Genomic DNA, 19,425 nt, shown 5'->3' on the forward strand with positions numbered 1-19,425 from the left:
ACTCACCTGTCCTCTGGCCAAGCACACCTGGGGTCGCTTCAATGCACGGTCCAGTGATTAATTAATAAATCACTTGTAACATTTGGTCAAATCAAAGGCGGTATTTCTGGCGGGAATTGTATCAAAGAATCGTCACTTTGAAGATTTATCAGACTTTTGGTTAGTGATATTAATGAACATCGTGGTGACAAAATTATCCTCCAAATATAAATGTCCACTGTAATCAAAATGGACTGTGCCGATAATCTTCATTCCGTGATCGATTTCAGAAGCAGTGTTCAATAGTTTATATCTCCGTGATGAGTTTACCTCTGTGAGTGGGGTTTACCTCCGTCCTGAGGAGTTGAACAAAATCCTCGCCACACACAAACAGACGACAAAAGTATACATCATTTTAACATTTTAATGAATGCAGTTTTGATGTTATGTTATATAATATATTTATATATACACAAGTCAATAGGTCACCGAGTGCCATCCTGTGGATCACCGAGTTCCACCCTGTGATCACAGAGTTCCACCACGTGCGGATCACTGAGTCTGTTTTCACTTGCTACCAGAACGGACACCTTGAAATAATAAAACAACACAGATAAAGTGTATCTACAGTAAGTCGGTTGGGGGGGGGGGTTTGAAGAGGGAGGACAGAGCCCTTACCAGCCGATATAACATTGACACAAATTCTCATTACTCGTGGCTTGTTTGATGAGTAAATCGACTTGAGTGGCGACATCTATTGGTTCGTCAGTTACAAAATCACGACCAGTTAATTTATGTCGAACTCGGTTGACAATAGCGATCGCTTTCTTGTTTAACGCTTCCGGTTGAGAACTGCCATCTTCTACAACAACAACAACAACAGTATCATTGGCAATGACTATCATTCAGATGTTGAGAAAGGAGAGGAGGGAGGCAGGCGCGGATCCAGGATTTTTTTCAGGAGGGGGTCATAAAAATGTTTATCCTAAACTGCTGACTAAAATCTCTAATTATAGGGGGCTTATGCGACATATTGTTTGACCAAAAGATAAAAGATGACATGTTATCTATTAATTATGTGGTACTGCCCGCATTTGTCTTGGAGTACTTTCCTTCAAGTCGATTAAAATTTTTCTTTGGTAGCTGAACCCGCCTCTGGATCCGTGCCGGGGAGGCGAGAGATGGAGCGGAGGGAAGAGCAGGTAAAGGGGATGGAGAGAAAAATGGAGGGAAAGATGGAGAGGGGGAGAGATGGAGAGAGGAGAGAGAGCAAACGAGAGATGCTGCAGAGGTAGGGAGAGGGCAGGAGGGAGAGAGGTTGATGGGTTAGGTACTAACCATAAGAAGCTGATTTATCAGAGCTGTTTGTATCTACACTAACTGCTAACTCATCAGTGCCACATTGACTCGTACTGAATGAATCCGAACGACTTTTAGATCGTTTCTGTTTAGTTCCACCGGCTGTAAAACAAAAATATCCGTTCAAAAATATATTTCAAATCATGTGAACTAGAATCAATGACCTGTTTATCTTACTGTCCATGAGTCTCCAATTCAGTAACGGGTCATAAACGAAAGCTTCTAATACGGCCATAACGCTGTCTTTATTCTCGCGTAGAACTTCCATCACTCGACTACAAGTCATTCTATACGTGCCATCAATACCAGTCACCTGTCAAATATAATTGCTTATTGTTCTCAAGCTATTACTAAGTAAAAGTAAACGTTTGGGCTCAAAAGTGTGATAGACATGTTCTTGGATTCAGCCTTTCATATACCTACAAACTCATATATACCTTCATAAAATTAACTCATATATACCAACATAAAATTAACTCATATATACCTAAATAACATTAACTCATATATACCTACATAACATTAACTCATATATACCTACATAAAATTAACGCATATATTCCTACATAACCTGAATTCATATATACCTACATAACATTAACCCATATACCTCAATTGTACAAACTCTTTATCTCGATAGCATAAACTCATACACTCACCTCCATCGCACTAATCAACATTCTTGTTAGACGGAACGGAATTTTCTCCGGGAATTTCTCTCTCGTCATGGCAACCTCGAAACAATCGCCGAAATCGATATGACAGATTTTTCCACTCATTCGATCTAGCATCAAATTCGATGGATGCCTTAAAAATACAGAAATCTCCTAAGCAATCTTTTCAGTTATTTGCGTCAGGGAAAAGAAGCTGATAATCAATCTAACAGTTTACCTGTCACCGAGACCCAAGACATATCCGACCATTGACATGACAGCCAGCGATCGAGAATAATTAGTTCTTCTATCAAACCACACCTGAAATTCGAAAAACGAATTCCATCAACTCTTCTACACAATAAGGACGCACGCTAAACCCTTCTAGCTTAAACCAAAGGTTCCCTATCATCATACTGCACCAGACCCCGTCTCCCCGCTGGTCGGTATCACCATGGTACTATACCAGCAGCTAGAAGATGTTACTCGCTATAAATCAGATAGGCCTACTGATACAAGAATTGCTACTTGCCTCCCACTTGGGGCTATAAAACTTAGAAGGATTGGTGGCACAGGGGCTCGACGCAAACAGTTTTTGGCCTAGGTATTCTAAGACTATTGTAGTGGTCACAACCTATTTATGTCAGCCCCTGTGGTTGGTGGTGTGAGGGTTTGTTCTGATATATTGCACCTCGTCTAATCTTGTGACCTACTCAAAAACTGATTTACTTATTTACTCTATAATGATATTAGTGACATATGACTCAATGTGACCGCTAGTCAACAGCTACAGATTAATCAACCTTCCTGGTTGGGAGAGGACTCAGCCGCAGCTGATCCGATGGAGGAGCTCCCATGTCCTGGAAGGGAGAGTTATACGTACCTCAGAACTGGGACTTTTATACCACAATATTTTCGCTAAGTCGTCACCGTTTGTGTGTTCAATCGCGTGTTCAAATACTTCTACTTTCTGCATTAACGTTAAATGGTCGTAATCTGGAGCCAACTGTAAAAACAAAAACGCAGTAAATAAATATCTGCCTGGAGGGTGAGGGAGGTGTCACCCGCCTAAACTCTAACACTCACTCGCTGCATCAATCTGTGTTCGATGTTAAGGAGTATTTTGTTTTTCTCGCGATGGTCTCTGATCAGCGAATGCAGCGTGTCGCAATGCGGTACCCAGCCGATTAGACCGGAGTTTGTAGACAACGGAATCACCGAAAACCTTTGAATGCTACAATCAAAATAGATCAATGCTACAATCATAATAAATCCTAGGTATATAGGCAAGATATATGAACTCTATCTAGGTCGGAGTAGTAAGTAATTATATCTATTTCAACTAACGTCAGATTTCTGCGGAAAGTTTCCGGGTTTTCCAACAATAACGAATTGACCAATCCGAATAGCTGCATGACTCTTTCGTCTTGACGTAAATCTTCGTGACCCTTCAGTAAGAACGTATACTCCTGTCCATTACTCCCTACGTGAATAAAATATCGGATCAATATTCATAATTCCTTGGGTAGATGATGTCGTACTTTGTACATACCGAATATGCTGAGTTTTCTGGGTCGTTGTTTTGAAGTTATAACTTGTAACGAACTCTGAACCTGTTTGATTTGTATAATCGGTTGATTCGGATCGTAAGTTCCGGGAACGGCTAATTCTAAATTTCTGCACATCAGTAATTTAGGTGAGACGTACTGTAATTCTAAAGACGTCAACTGGAAATAAAATCAAAAGCCCTCAGAGTGAGAGTGAGGCCTTGGAGGAAAGGCCTGGGGGAGGTAGGCCTGGGGAGAGGGAGGCCTGCGGTAGAGAGAGAGGCCTTGGAGAAGAGACCTGTGGGAGAGGGACACCTAGAGGGGGAGAGGGGATCTGGGGAAGAGAGGGGGGCCTGGGAAGAGGGATATCTGGAGGGAGGCCTGGGGAGAGGGAGGCCTGCGGTAGAGAGAGAGGCCTTGAAGGAGAGACCTGTGGGATAGGGACACCTGGAGGGGGAGAGGGGATCTGGGGGAGAGGGAGGCCTGGGAAGAGGGATACCTGGAGGGAGGCATGGGGGAGAGGAAGGCCTGGGCGAGAGGGAGACCTAAGGGGAAAGAGGCAGCCCTGGGGGTTGTCAGCAGTTGTTATACCTGCGGTAGTTGTTTCGATATACGTCTGAACACATGGTAATATAAATCCCACGCTTGCGTTAAATCTTTCACGTTTCCAGAGCGTTGATATTTTTTACACCACTCTTGAGCTTCCATCAGATCGCGACCGTACGCCTAGAATATAACGACCGATTTAAACCGGGATCAATATCAGTAATTCGATCGGGATTAAACCGAGAATAACGAATATTACTGACGTGTTGAAAGGCGGTCTCTTTCAGCGTTTGAGGACCTCGTTCCATCATACTGTGTAAAGGCTCTAACGTTAAAAACATTCCTTTCATGTTGCGTTCTCCGAAGTAAAGTCGTGAAGCTTCCTCTAAACCTTCGTGCCATAATTCATGCCACAGTATGGCTACTCGAATTAACTCTTCACTCACCTACAATACAGATTAAACCACGGATTAACATGGATTAATGATTTAACAGCGGATGGTCAGTGATACGTACCAGCATAGCCTGTTGTACTAACGTATTGCTGTGTTCGCACATATTTTTCAGTATTTTATTTGCTGCCGTTTGTCGCGCTACGACATTAGACTTTGACGCCACCGTCAACGCATAAATCAGTGCCTACAATAGACAAAATCGATAACTCATTGCAACATGTAACATGTCTGACTGAGCGCATGTAACATGTATGACTGAGCGCATGCAACATGTCTGACTAAGCGCATGTAACATGTATGACAGAGAACATGTAACATTTCTGACTTATCGATGTAACATGTATGCCCAAACACATGTAAAATGTCTGACTGAGTGCACGTAACATGTATACATGCATGACAGAGTGCATGCAACATGTATGATCGAGCACATGTAACATGTATGACTGAGCACATGTAACATGTAGGACTGAGCACATGTTACATGTATGACTGAGCACATGTAACATGTCTGCTCGAGCGCATGTAACATGTATGATAGAATTGATACCTGTGGATGCTGTTTTCCGACATCCATCAATAACTGATGTATTAAACGTCCCACTAGTTGTCGTGGGGTATCGATTCTGGCTATTAATTGCGGAATCACTTGTAACCAGTTATCAATCTGTATACTCTTAATACCATCGACTAGAGCATCGTTAACTTCAGACCACTGTCCGTAATCAAACCATAACGTCAACAATCTACAAACATACCGGGTTATATTCATTCATCAACATCATCATCATCATCAACACAGCCATAATAATCGAAATTGATAATTACTTTAAAGATTTGACTTATTAATTACCTCAGTGTATCCTGTAATGAACGACCTTCATTAAGAGCAATCGATCGGAAAAAGCCTTGAATCGCAGGCACGCAGTATTTGTGAATCTTAGCTGTTATCTGTAGAATACAAGTGAAGTGTGATTGGACAGAGAGAGAGAGGGGTGGGGAGATGGGAGGGTCGCACTTACTGTTTGAATATTATCTTGTCTAGTAGACGTCTCCTCGTCAGGTGATTGGTCTCCTAGACGTTTTAGATTATTGGAACTTTGAGTGTGTTGTTGTTTGAAGAATAAGACGGCTTCATAATTCATGTACGCCCATGCGTGCCATGCCTACAAACATAGAGATTATTATTCATTCATAATCATCACCAGGTGGCAGCAGCAGTAGTAGTAACGCTGTTTACCTTGTACCAGTTTTTATCGTGTTCTGTCGCTAATGAGAAGTAATGCAGAACTTGCGGAACTGATTGTTCATTGACACCTTGTACATTCTCCAACCATTCACCCAACTTTAAATAACATCTGTAAAATAAACAGATATAAAATCATTTCATCGCTGCTCTCCTGCCTGACATCCCTACCCCTCCCCAACACTGTCCATCCTCCTTTCCACTCTACTGATATATACATGTATCGGACATACTTTGCCAATAAACAGCTGAGTTCTGCCCTTCTCGTCGGTTCCTCTGATGACATCAGTTGTATCGCTTGCGGATGAAGCGATCCTTGAACGAATTGAGTCAATTTTGCTATCGCTTTATTCTGAAATTACAAACGTCGAATCGACCAATCGAAAATGAGAACACGTATTCAGTAAGATATCGAATCGACCAATCAGAAATGAGAACACGTATTCAGTAAGATATCGAATCGACCAATTAGAATCGATTTTACCGTTTGTCCATTTTTCCACATGTGTTTCATGTAAGCGAACGCAACCTTCGGATGAGCGGTGTTTGGAATAACTTGATCCTGGTTTAAATCCGGATCGGTTCCCAATAACATGACTAGAGTTTTATGAGATAAAGCCTGCAACAAAATTAGACATCGTTACCGGGCGAGATTCAGCAAGAATAGCGTCTAATCTAGGAGTAGTATTTGATAGCGTTACCAGACGGCCATTTTTCCGACAGAGACTAGCGTATTTAAGCCAGGTTTTACGATCCTCCTGAGGACTGACGACTAACGATCGAACATGGATAATTCTCTGCCAATCATCGACCACTTGTTGACAACCCTACAACGATTTAACATTTAATCTCTCATTCAGATAATCGCACTTCGTCCGAGATAATCGCTCTTTGCACGAGATAATCGCACTTTACACGAGATAATCGCACTTTCTACGAGATAATCGCACTTTGCACGAGATAATCCCACTCGTAGGAGATAATAGCACTTTGTACGAGATAATCTCAATCGCACTTTGTACTAGATAATCGCACTTTGTACTAGATAATCGCACTTTGTATGAGATAATCCTGTAAACTTACCTGTAATCTCTTCCACCACATTTCTTTTAGTTGATCGTGACGTTCTGGAACCAGTTTATATTGAATCACTTCTTCTAATTCCGATAACATTTGCACATTTACCATTGCCTATTAATAAATCAGGTTGTCATTCTTAACTATTATTTTACATCTAACTGTAGTTTTACTATTTTTAAATTCATGCATCGCATTTCGTAAGCCAAAGAGCATATTTCATATGGAATTATGGCAATAAATAATCATTGTCAGTCCGTGTATGATCCCAGTCAGTGTAACAGACAAACAAAGATAATATTTACCCCGTAAGCTCTACTGTAACTCTCACCAGCCATTGCTGTTAACTCTGTATCGAGAATGTCTCTCGCTTTATCGATGCACTGTTGAGCTAATTCGTATTGTTGCATGTGTATATTGAGTACGGCTCGGTAGAACGCGCCGTCGTGCGTGTCTCTCGGTATTAAACACGTGTATTCCTCCATACTGTCCCACTGTCCTAAACCCCACGCGGCTGACGCGGCCATACGGGCCATCTTCTGTCTGGATTCATCGCTTACCACAGGCCACTTCTCACACGCCAATTCATGTAACTGACCCCTAAAATGTAGACACGCATACATAGACATACTAGAGTGTGAGTGGATGAGGGGAGGGAGGTTGAGGGGTTAACGTACCATTCTCCGAGGGCCTCTAAACACCTCATTCTTCCAAACATCAAATTCAAATCATCGGGATTCAGTTCTTGTTTTCGCTCGTATGAACTCAATGCATTCGACCATTCATGCAGTTTCTCGTACCAGGCTTCTTGTACTTTCTGTTAAATACATCGATATATACATCAGCTACTCGTTAAACTAACGCCACCTATACGTACTGCCATTAAATACTAACCAGATCAGCTCTATGATGAGTCATAGCGTAATCTAAGACACCGGCTGCAGCTTCCGGCTGCTGTAACTTGTTATTGATGCTGAAGTAATTCAATACCGGGCAGTTAGAGATAAAGGGCTCCCATAGTTACCTGATCAGTGCTCCCATAGATACCTGATCAGTGCTCCCATACCTGATCAGAGCTCCTATTGTTACCTGATCAGAGCTCCCATAGATACCTGATCAGTGCTCCCATAGTTACCTGGTTAGAGCTCCCATAGATACCTGATCAGTGCTCCCATAGATACCTGATCAGAGCTCCTATTGTTACCTGATCAGAGCTCCCATAGTTACCTGATCAGTGCTCCCATAGTTACCTGGTTAGAGCTCCCATAGATACCTGATCAGTGCTCCCCTAGTTGCCTGATCAGAGTTCCCATAGTAACCTGATCAGTGCTCCCATAGTTACCTGGTTAGAGCTCCCATAGATACCTGATCAGTGCTCCCATAGATACCTGATCAGAGCTCCTATTGTTACCTGATCAGAGCTCCCATAGTTACCTGATCAGTGCTCCCATAGATACCTGGTTAGAGCTCCCATAGATACCTGATCAGTGCTCCCCTAGTTGCCTGATCAGAGTTCCCATAGTAACCTGATCAGTGCTCCCATAGTTACCTGGTTAGAGCTCCCATAGATACCTGATCAGTGCTCCCATAGATACCTGATCAGAGCTCCTATTGTTACCTGATCAGAGCTCCCATAGTTACCTGATCAGTGCTCCCATAGTTACCTGGTTAGAGCTCCCATAGATACCTGATCAGTGCTCCCCTAGTTGCCTGATCAGAGCTCCCATAGAAAGCTGATCTGAGCTCCCATAGTTACCTGATCAGTGCTCCCATAGTTTCCTGGTTAGAGCTCCCATAGATACCCGATCAGTGCTCCCCTAGTTGCCTGATCAGAGTTCCCATAGTTACCTGATCAGTGCTCCCATAAGTACCTGATCAGTGCTCCCATAGTTACCTGATCAGTGCTCCCATAGTTACCTGATCAGTGCTCTCATAGTTACCTGATCAGTGCTCCCATAGTTACCTGATCAATGCTCCTAGTGTTTGTGTTGTTGGTCCAGATAAGAATTCCTCCTCTTTATAATGTAATGCTTTTGCATACGCCCGACAATTCATTGCCGTTTCACCCAATAATGTTGTATCCAATGGCAATGGACCCTATATTATAATAAAACATATAATAACGAGTTTCTAAACATAGCTTAACAATGGGTACTCAATGAGTACTCACTTTATCACAATGTTCCATAAATTCAGCGAGATTGAGTAAAGTTTGAGTAATTTCTGGTACGTCTTGTGAAGTTAAAGCTTGTTCTAAACTCTTAATTAATTCGTCTTGTTGAGTTTCATTCAATTCAGTCCAACACGAGACAAATGCAGCATTGAATAAATCACTAGAAATAGAAATATAAACCATCAGAGGAGGAGTTACTGGTGACTGATTGACAGGTGGGAGGAGTGACAACTGAATGATTGACAGGAGTTACTGGTGACTGATTGACAGGTGGATGGAGTAACTGCTGACTGACAGCTGGGAAGTTACTGCCGACTGATTGAACAGTGGGAGGGGTTACTGCTGACTGATTGACAGGTGGGAGTAGTAACTGCCAACTGATTGAACAGTGGGAGGAGTTACTGCTGACTGATTGACAGGTGGGAGGAGTTACTGCCGACTGATTGACAAAACTTACCGACCGAGAGGATTATAATTTTGTGCTAATGCCCAGCACGACCTGAGAGCTGGTGAAGGAGATTCCTTCAATAATTCAATACTTAATCTTCTCAACCATTCCATCCAGTCATCTTTAGAAACTCTCCTCGATGCAAACCAAGCCTATACATAATCAAAATATAATCTATAGTTTGAATTACCCCCGAGTCTTACGGTTTTACTCATCAGAACTAATACTTACTTTCTGTAGATTGTTAGCGCTGACGTGATGTTTTTTTATTGTCACCGTTTCCATATCTAGACTCCCTTCGGTTGTTTTATTTTTTCGTTGTTGGTTTTTATTAAGTCGAGGGTCGCCTTCTTCATTAGTAAACGGAGCTCCGCACTACAATTACAAATAACTGACTGTACCGTGCTGTCATCTATCAACTCACCGCATATGTAACGGTGCCGCCATCTATCAACTCACCTTTAAAATACTACCCAGCAATAAATCGTAATTTTGATGATTTATTTTGTGTTTATTCAACGTTTTGTTCACCATGGGTAAAAATATCTGATATCGTTTACCGAGCTGAATCACCAACGACGACAGCGTATCCATACAGGTTATGCGTAATTCAGGGCACGTATCGATAGTCCGGACTAACGGATGGATTATACGCGACGAATAGTCGGTCATATCTAAATTATCCGTCAACCGATCAATCGTTTCTAACGCGGTCCTAAAAAATACAATTTACAACAATAGTGGGGCGCTCTAACAGTATAGAGGGCGCTTTGTGCCGTTATACGAACCTTCTGACGGCTAGAGGTACGTCTGCGGAGTCGAATAACCTGACAATAGGTGGCAGCAGCAGGTGCAAATAATCGTCGAGATTAGCACCGAAAAGTTGAAGAGCATTTAATAGCTGTAAAACAGAGATAGACGAGTTAGAGGAAGGAGGGGGGGAAGTACCAGGCGAGGGGGCAAACGCATTACCTTGGCTGTTACCGTCCTCTGTGTTGTTACATCATGCATAAACACACGTAGAATATGAGGAATTATTTGTGGTAAAAAAACTCTGAATTCAGTTCCAAGCGCTCCAACTATCTGTTCAACTAACAGTATAATAGTAGTCTGCATGGGACTATTCACTGTCCAGTAATCCTACAAATATACAATACAATACATCAATCAGTTTGTGTCACACATGGAGAGGAGGTAAGGAGAAAGGAGAGAGCGGAGAGGGGAAGAGAGTGGAGAGGGGGTGAGAGAGGGTAGAGGACAGGAGAGGGGAGAGAGGCCAGAAGAGAGGGTAGAGGAGTAAGGGGAGAGAGGAGAGGGGAGAGTGAGAGGGAAGAGGACAGAAGAGAGAGGGGAGAGGAGTAAGGGGAGAGAGGAGAGAGGGGAGGGGGAGAGTGAGAGGGTAGAGGACAGAAGAGAGGGGAAAGAAAGGGGAAGAGGAAAGGAGGAGAGGAGCAAGGGGAGAGGAGAGAGGGGGAATTTTACCTTGATTAATTCAAATATGTCGTTGAGATAAGGTCTAATGTGCATCTTCACTATAGCGATAATGACTCCTAATTGTTGAAATAAGAATTCTCTGAACGTACTATCAGCTGTGCGTATGACATTCAAATACGCCGGCATAACTTGTTGTAAATACGGAATACATTTTATTCCCAGACTCTTAAAGATAAACGTAATCGCCTGCACAACCATGGTGTGATGCTGCGATAAATTTGGATCTCGGATTATTTTCATCAACGTTCCTATAGCGACTACCGGATAAAATTCATCCAGCGTTGAAGAATTCATGCTGACCAACATTTCGGCGGTCGTGTGATCTGAAAACATACACTAACATAGTTCATCTACGCGCCACTAGGTGTCTCTAGAACCATCACTAGGCGTCTCTAGTAGTCTCTTACCTCCATCTGAATCTTTATCGGGATTCTGTGACATACTGAGTACAGCGCCTTCACTGGATTTATCGATTACTCCAAGATTGACTTTATGTTTGTACGGATCCAGTGCTCCTAGCAATCCTAACACTTTTATAGCCTACATACAATAAACAACAGTTCAAAATGAGACATACTTTGACCGGGGTAATACCTATGGGTAACATTGGGGTAATACAGACCGGGGTAATACCTGTGGGTAACATTGGGGTAATACAGACCGGGGTAATACCTGTGGGTAACATTGGGGTAATACTGACCGGGGTAATACCTCTGGGTTACATTGGGGTAACACAGACCGGGGTAATACCTGTGGGTTACATTGGGGTAATACAGACCAGGGTAATACCTGTGGGTTATATTGGGGTATTACAGGCCGGGGTAATACCAGTGGGGTCGGAGTAATACAGACCTCTCTTCGTATCCCTGGCGATTGTTCTGTCTTCAGGAAATTCAGTAATATTTCCAGTAACATCGGATATTTGTAATACGGTTCTACCACGTAACCCGTACTCTCGACTACTTCACCAAGAGTCCACAACGCCACCTAGTAATCGATACAATAACTATAGTCAGCACGGATAGTATAGTGTTAAGCTGTAGCCACAGGGGTTACCGGGTTCGTTAAACTCACCTCGCGTTTTTGTAACGAAGACGAATCTTGTAACATTTCTAAAATAATCGTTAACAATTCATTGATCCATTTTTTCATCTGAGTTTCACTGACGTGAGCTAATTCACCGATACAGGCTAAAACATTGATAGTCACTCCCGCGTATTGATCCTGCTCTTTCAGCTTTGGGATCAAAACCTACAAAATTACAAATTCATATTCATTTTTTAAAATATGATTGTGCCTTCATTATTTGAATAACGAATACAGTAAATATAGATGGTTTGCTCAGTTACATAAGTACATTATCAGTACCTTAATACAATCTTATTCAAGTCAAGCAAAATATCGCAATTTCATTACAGTAAGGAATACAAAAGAGTGAAACAAATTTGAATTTCGATACTTAAATGGCATGTAAATTGTTTCTAATATTCGATAATTCCTCAGATATGACTCAGATTTCGGCCCGGTTCGGTCGCGAGACCGGTTCTGGCCAGCCCCAGCCTGGTTTATGGTAAATACCTTTAGAATTGGTTCCATATAAGGGCGTATCAGAGTAGGAGCTGTTGATACGAGGTGTCCTAACATTCTAGCTGCCTGTTCTTTGTTTCTTCCCACTCCACTATTCTCTAATTCCGTTAATATCTACAAATCAATTCATCACTGTATAATAACTCGATTAACGGGATCAAATAACTCGATTAACGGGATCAAACGACAGCGCCCCCCAGGTCGACGTACCTGAACTAATGTTTTCCGCAGTGAAGGCATGATATAAGCAGGATTCATCGTACTCAATCTGCCGATCGTGCACATCGTTAATTCTCTAATCTCGTAAACTTCATCGTTCATCGCCACGAATAACGCTGATAAATTCTCGGCTTGAGCCAAATGTGGATCAAATCGTTCGTCTAATGATTTCAATACGCAATATCTGATATCTGCATCTGTGAATATATAATCAGTGAAACCGGTGAGAGATGGAGAGAGAGGGAGACAGAGACAGAGAGGGAGACAGAGACGGAGAGAGAGAGGGGAGGGAGAGGCAGAGGGAGACAGAGGGGAGAGGGAGAGGCAGAGGGATATGGAGGGGAGAGGGAGGGGAGAGTGGGAGGGAGAGGCATAAGGAGAGGGGGAAGGACAGGCAGAGGGAGACGGAGCGGAGTGGCAGGGGAGGGGGAGGGGAGGCAGACGGAAAGGCAGATTGAGAGGGTGACAGAAGGGGAGGGGAGAGAGGGAGGGGGCAGAGAACGAGAGGGGAAGTCTGGGATATCCTACCTGCATCGGTTATACCAACAACCATCAGTTTATTTAATACATCCGCTACAGTATCCATTGTTGTCATACTCAGTTGTCCCCGGTGATCAGCTAACACCTGTCAATCAAACAGAAGAACGGTGTAAATTTGTAGACATGAAACTCACTTTGAGTAGAGGAGTTAGAAATTATATAGATAGAGACTGTCAGTGTAAACTCAATTGAGTAGAGGAGTTAGAAGTTATATAGATAGAGACTGACAGTGTAAACTCACTTTCAGTAGAGGAGTTAAAAGTCTAGAACACGTTCGAACGGCTTCAATACGAACTTCTTTATGTTCACTACACAGAAAGTGTTCAGCACAATGCCTGACGAACTGAGTCAATGAGTGACCTACGTAAAATATAAACCGACAGTGCTGACATCTGCAGGTAAATTCATTAACTATACGGTATTCAGAACGGTAACAACGAAATACCTTCAAAATCGAAAGTTCCGAGAGTTTTCAATGCCAACGTCACGCTGGTGACATCTTGCAATTCTGCTAGATTAGACATCGATACTAAAAACAGAAACCAAACAGCGATAGAGTTTAGAGTACCTGATACCGAGCGCACTTGATGACGAGTACCCAATACCGAGTACCTGATACCGAGTATTCGTACCAAATATTGAGTACCTGATACTGAGTACCTGATGATGAGTACAAGTAACGATGAAGAGAGGCGAATACCTGGATACTGAGTACCCAATATTGAGTACCCGATACTGAGTGGCTGATGATAATGAGTACAAGTTAAGATGAAGAGTGGAGAGTACTTACTTGATTGCTGAATAGGTCCCTGGAATTTAGGAGCACCGGGATGCCTTAAAGGTCGTCCCATCAATATCAACGATAACATCTTCAACAATCCGTCTTGAATTGATTTCTTCAATTGCGGAATATGATTGGATAGATCTTTCAACGCAGCAGTCAGAGCTGGACTGTAAATAGAGACACCAGGTGGTCAGAGCGGAATTAACACTACTACTAGGGACACCTAGCGGTCGATCGGTTTAACTACCTGAGTCCTACGCTCAACATCTGATCGAGTATTTCCTGAATGTCGTCGACTATAGCCGGACCTACGGCTTTAGCTAACATACTGATACACGTAAATACAGCCGAATCTACGGTAAAACTTTTCTGCTTCCTAAAAATACCGTATAAAAGCATCGAGTTTAAATCATGCGGGTCGATACACGGTTCGGATTAGTGGCCTGTCTATCCAGTATAAGCAGTACCTGTGAGGCATATCTTTAGCTGGTAAAGATGTTTTGATAACTTCTATGATTTTTCTCAGATGTGTCGAGATATCTCTTTGTACGGCGACCGCTATCAAACCGAATGCTTGAAATGTTCCCGCTTTTTCTAAACCTTTCCTCACTAATCCGAGTAAATACGTCATCGTGTCCGTCATGTAACTACGTAGAAATAAAACAGCAAACTTTAATCAATGACATTAAATGCTTCTATGTCTTACCCGAGGACCAATGTCTATTTATTAATTGATGAGACCTATTTTTCTGGGATATTTTGCTTACTTATTGAGGCACATACTTCATTTATGTCTTAACAGAACGCCAAAAATCGCGGACAACAACTGAATATGCTATATTATTTGGCATTTGGCGATTTTTGGCATTCTGTTAAGACCTAAATGAGGTATGTACCCCAAAAAGTAAGCAAAATATCCCCAAAAAACAGGTCTCATAAACCACCTCTAGGTCCAGATGCACAGTCGCGAGTTAAGTCCAAAATATTAAGACTGGTCTTAAGTCATTAGATTGCCTATAGAACTGAGTTGGTCTTGGACTGGTCTCAAAACTAAGCTATGACTGTGCAACTGGCCCCTGAGTCTAACCTAGAGACTAACTAACTAACCTCTTTACGAATAACGACGGTTGAAAAGCCGCTAATCTCGGTAGAAGCTGCAATAACGTCTGTTGAATGTATAAATTCTTCGTATTTCGATATCGCAAAACGAAGCGTGAAACTTTATCGAATTTCTCGACCATTAAAGTTTTACAGGTCCTACTCTCGTAGAGGTTGTGTTTCTGTAGACGCGATATCGCCGCTAATTGTCGATTGTGTCCTTTCTGATGGAAATACGTGCTACTGAAGAACGACTGGTGTTTCGCTTTTGAGTATAATTCCTACAAATATAGTAATAATTTCCCTATACACAACCTTATAACCTCAGTCTCAGCGTAAAACAGTTGATTTAAAGCCGAAGATGATTGCGTACCTTGTAATGTTTCTCATGTTGATGCTGCTGATTAGAAATTTCCTCCATTTCTTGTCGAATTCTCTGTAAATGAAACATTAAAAAATATTTACTGTAGGTAGAGAGAGAGAGAGAGAGAGAGAGAGAGAGAGAGAGAGGGAGGGAGGGAGGGAGGGAGAGAGGAGAGAGGGAGAGAGGGAGAGAGGGAGAGAGGGAGAGAGGGAGAGAGGGAGAGAGGGAGAGAGGGAGAGAGGGAGAGAGGGAGAGAGGGAGAGAGGGAGAGAGGGAGAGAGGGAGAGAGGGAGAGAGGGAGAGAGGGAGAGAGGGAGAGAGGGAGAGAGGGAGAGAGGGAGAGAGGGAGAGAGGGAGAGAGGGAGAGAGGGAGAGAGGGAGAGAGGGAGAGAGGGAGAGAGGGAGAGAGGGAGAGAGGGAGAGAGGGAGAGAGGGAGAGAGGGAGAGAGGGAGAGAGGGAGAGAGGGAGAGAGGGAGAGAGGGAGAGAGGGAGAGAGGGAGAGAGGGAGAGAGGGAGAGAGGGAGAGAGGGAGAGAGGGAGAGAGGGAGAGAGGGAGAGAGGGAGAGAGGGAGAGAGGGAGAGAGGGAGAGAGGGAGAGAGGGAGAGAGGGAGAGAGGGAGAGAGGGAGAGAGGGAGAGAGGGAGAGAGGGAGAGAGGGAGAGAGGGAGAGAGGGAGAGAGGGAGAGAGGGAGAGAGGGAGAGAGGGAGAGAGGGAGAGAGGGAGAGAGGGAGAGAGGGAGAGAGAGAGAGAGAGAGAGCGTACTGTACCTCTCCTTCCATATTACTACAGCGTAATAACTCATTACATATTAACAGCGAACCATGAGCCCAATCATCTCGTCCTAACTTCTTCTCTTTCTGCTGGTTCTCATCAAGTGACTTTTCTGCTTCGTCGTAACATTGCTATGAAATACAATGGTAACATTGCTATAAAATACGATTGTTAATTACTGCCAAGTGGTTAGCACTCCCATAATTTTCCACTCCCACTGAGTTGTTGTACTGTATAGTTAGTGCGTACCTTGTACCACAGGGGGCGCTGCGTTTCTTTAGTTTCACGTTGTGCAGTAACGACTAACGCAGCTCTTAAAGCTGCCACGGCTGCTTCTCGAATTACAGCCTGAAATTTATTGAAAACAACATCATTATATTTCACTCAGATATACGGCTCCCCAAACCACAGCTCATCGGAGTTCAGGTTCCCCCATAACCACAGCTCAGGGGAGTTCAGCTTCCCCCCAAACCACAGCTCAGCGGAGTTCAGCTTCCCCCCATAACCACAGCTCATCGGAGTTCAGCTTCCCCACTAACCACAAATCAGTGGAGTTCAGCTTCCCCCTAACCACAGCCCAGCGAAGTTCAATGTCCTCCCAATAACCACAGCTCAGTGGAGTTCAGCTTCCCCCCTAACCACAGCTCAGTGGAGTTTCTGATTTTCTTACCCGTGGGTCTCGAACTGCATTAAATATATTATCAAAAAACTGTTGAACTTGTTGAAAGAAAAATGTCGGAGTACAAATCGCTAACTCACGCAGGATCAAAACCTACAATAAATAAATAATAATAGTTATCAAAGAAATTGTTGTTTTTAAAATAGTGCATGTTTAGGGTTTGCCCTCACTTACCGCAGCATGTCTCTTGCCTTCAGTTCTATCAGCTGTTAACCATTCGAAACATCGTTTAGCTTCAAACTCAACGTATTCCGACGTGTACGTACCGGACGCCAGCGCTAACCTTCCAACAGCCATCGATGCCATTTCCATCACGACGGTATCATTTGACGGCAGTAAGTTACGTAGATAATTCGCGAAACGACTGATTCTGGTGCTGCTATTACCAACGTCTACACCTATTAGACTCACTGCATGTATAGAATAAATACAACGCTTTTAACCCTTTCAGTGCGGACTAATTAATACCCTATAGTGCTGGAGATGATTTGACCATTTTGAAAAATTCCACCCTAGTGTGTTGAATAACGGGAATACCACTTTAATGCGTCTACACCGCGGCGCGGTGTATCGTTAGTTACTAATATTTCACTGTTTGTCAGGTTCTGCCATTTTTCAAGAGAGATAACTACTAATTACTAATGACATCAATACACCACAGTGTGGTGTACTAGCGAAATCTATCACTGATTTATACACCACACTGCAGTGTAGACGCACTGAAAGGGTTAATAATCAACGCTGAATAATCCCTAGCCCTAAATCTCATCACATTAACCCCTTTAACCTCTCAACCCAACTAGAGCGGAACCTCGTTACAGCGAACTTCACGAAACCACAAAGTATGTTCCTTATAACCGATAGTTACTTACATCCAGTATGAAATCGATTGAATTGTCTTACTTGGGACAAAATTCTATATTTGTTGCATCCGATGAATCGTTACCCCTTTAACCCCCCAAGCCAACTATCACACCTTCATAATCGAAAACTCACCTATAGCTAAAATTCCACCTTTCCTATCATTTAAATCCTGACTGGAAACCATTTCAAATATTTGATGATTCATTTCGTCCATGAATAAAGTCAAATCCTCTAAAGACATTTCTCGTAGTTCGGTCGAGACGTAGTGATTTAGTTTGTTAGCCGCTCGAGCGCGAGTTTCTTCGCTACGACTTTTCAAGCCGCTCACAAATTGTTGCATATTGTTTTGAGCAGCCATAGTTACAACAGAGAACAGGGAGTATCTGAAATGAGGAATGCAACTGATCAAAGCATCAGCATCAGCAGCAGCAGCAGCCTGCCAGGTTGAACTTTGGTTTTCGTAGCTAGTTGACTAGTAGTCGAAACTAACAACTGAATGCGCTAACGATTCGATTCGGGTTCGATTCCCGGCCGGGGAGATATTTTTCTCAATTTTTAAGTAGGATTTTTTTAAAGATGATAGATGTATTTGGAGTGGTACCTGATGTTATCCACCCACTACACTTCCACACAATACATTACATACACGCATTAACGTCTGCTAGTGGTCGGAACGAACGGAACTAACAACTGAATGTGCTATAGTTCGGTCGTAACACATTTCATAGTGTCAGCCATAACATAACTAGAATGGAATTATAGCCACACTACGATCTGCTCAATCCTGTGGTTTTGACCTGGGCATTTCCGTCATTCAGTTTCACTTAGTTCGACTACACTTAGTAACCTAATCGGTGGTAAGCTTTTTATAATCGGTTGGGCTTATACCAACCACGATGTCATTTGTGAAAATATCCGATCGTGAAACTTAACCACCTAAGACAGGTTACTGACTTAGTTCAACTAGAGAACTGCAATAACCGAAGTTCACCCTGCCAGGCGGGGAAATGTGGAGCGGGGAGGGTAGTGTTAGTGTAGTAAACTCTCGCTACAGCAGGTCAGTGAATGTTATCAAAAATTCATAGTCTTTATGAAGTTTTAGTGTTTCATTTGGTGTGACATTGTAAATTAATTAATTGCACTATATAGTGAGAATTGAGATGATTATCGATGAAATAAAGTCAAATACCAAATGTAAACAATTATTGGTTTCAAGTTGAATTCATCCAGTGACAAACTCGGAGGATTTCATCTTCTTTAAAGACGTTTTTAACCAAGTTCTGTTCATTAACGCCCCATTGGTCAGTGTCGGATAACTTTTTATTGTACAATGCGGTAAATAGCACGATTCCGTTCCTTTTCCGGTTCCGCATGAATAAGTCCGGTTCGTATTCCGTAGAGTTCGGACTAACTGTCCGGTTCCAATGTGTTCTTTGCAAATAGCTGTTATTTTTCTCTCTCCTATTATGTAAGTGTCTCTTTGACTTTTTATTCATATTTTATTGCCGTGTCTGTCCTATGTACTTTTGTCATCAAACGT

General features: G+C 42.7%; 1 protein-coding gene across 1 annotated transcript; it reads right to left on the reverse strand.

Annotated features, from left to right (window-relative positions):
- Positions 1-415: 415 nt before the first annotated feature.
- On the reverse strand, positions 416-19,190 carry LOC141908026 (serine/threonine-protein kinase mTOR-like). Its single transcript, XM_074797805.1, has 51 exons — positions 19,075-19,190; positions 18,018-18,268; positions 17,196-17,431; positions 17,013-17,114; positions 16,592-16,690; positions 16,339-16,473; positions 15,579-15,641; positions 15,215-15,486; positions 14,575-14,754; positions 14,355-14,483; positions 14,114-14,274; positions 13,769-13,852; positions 13,565-13,683; positions 13,312-13,408; positions 12,775-12,980; positions 12,556-12,678; positions 12,052-12,228; positions 11,830-11,964; positions 11,385-11,517; positions 10,966-11,300; positions 10,456-10,623; positions 10,272-10,384; positions 9,943-10,198; positions 9,715-9,858; positions 9,493-9,635; positions 9,033-9,195; positions 8,826-8,959; positions 7,757-7,835; positions 7,540-7,679; positions 7,168-7,462; positions 6,869-6,976; positions 6,487-6,612; positions 6,270-6,404; positions 6,019-6,137; positions 5,780-5,897; positions 5,562-5,705; positions 5,393-5,490; positions 5,090-5,285; positions 4,601-4,723; positions 4,348-4,530; positions 4,130-4,264; positions 3,544-3,718; positions 3,339-3,474; positions 3,078-3,225; positions 2,875-2,997; positions 2,230-2,312; positions 1,998-2,145; positions 1,516-1,651; positions 1,318-1,440; positions 658-841; positions 416-569 (listed from the first exon to the last, which is right to left on the reverse strand). The coding sequence occupies exons 2-51, from the start codon at positions 18,241-18,243 to the stop codon at positions 554-556; spliced, it is 7,404 nt and encodes a 2,467-aa protein (XP_074653906.1). The 5' UTR covers positions 18,244-18,268; positions 19,075-19,190; the 3' UTR covers positions 416-553.
- Between the last annotated feature and the right edge of the window lie 235 nt (positions 19,191-19,425).

Source organism: Tubulanus polymorphus, chromosome 7 (genome assembly GCF_964204645.1).
Source record: "Tubulanus polymorphus chromosome 7, tnTubPoly1.2, whole genome shotgun sequence".
Classification (NCBI taxonomy): domain Eukaryota; kingdom Metazoa; phylum Nemertea; class Palaeonemertea; order Tubulaniformes; family Tubulanidae; genus Tubulanus; species Tubulanus polymorphus.

What these genes read in the sequence shown, in the direction of transcription:
- LOC141908026 (XM_074797805.1), bottom strand. Translation starts at nt 18,243, where the DNA reads ATGGCTGCTCAAAACAATATGCAACAATTTGTGAGCGGCTTGAAAAGT. An exon ending in AGGTGGAATTTTAGCTATAG is followed by an intron (nt 17,432 to 18,017) that starts GTGAGTTTTCGA and finishes CTATACATGCAG; the next exon opens with TGAGTCTAATAGGTGTAGAC. An exon ending in ATATGGAACCAATTCTAAAG is followed by an intron (nt 12,229 to 12,555) that starts GTATTTACCATA and finishes GTAATTTTGTAG; the next exon opens with GTTTTGATCCCAAAGCTGAA.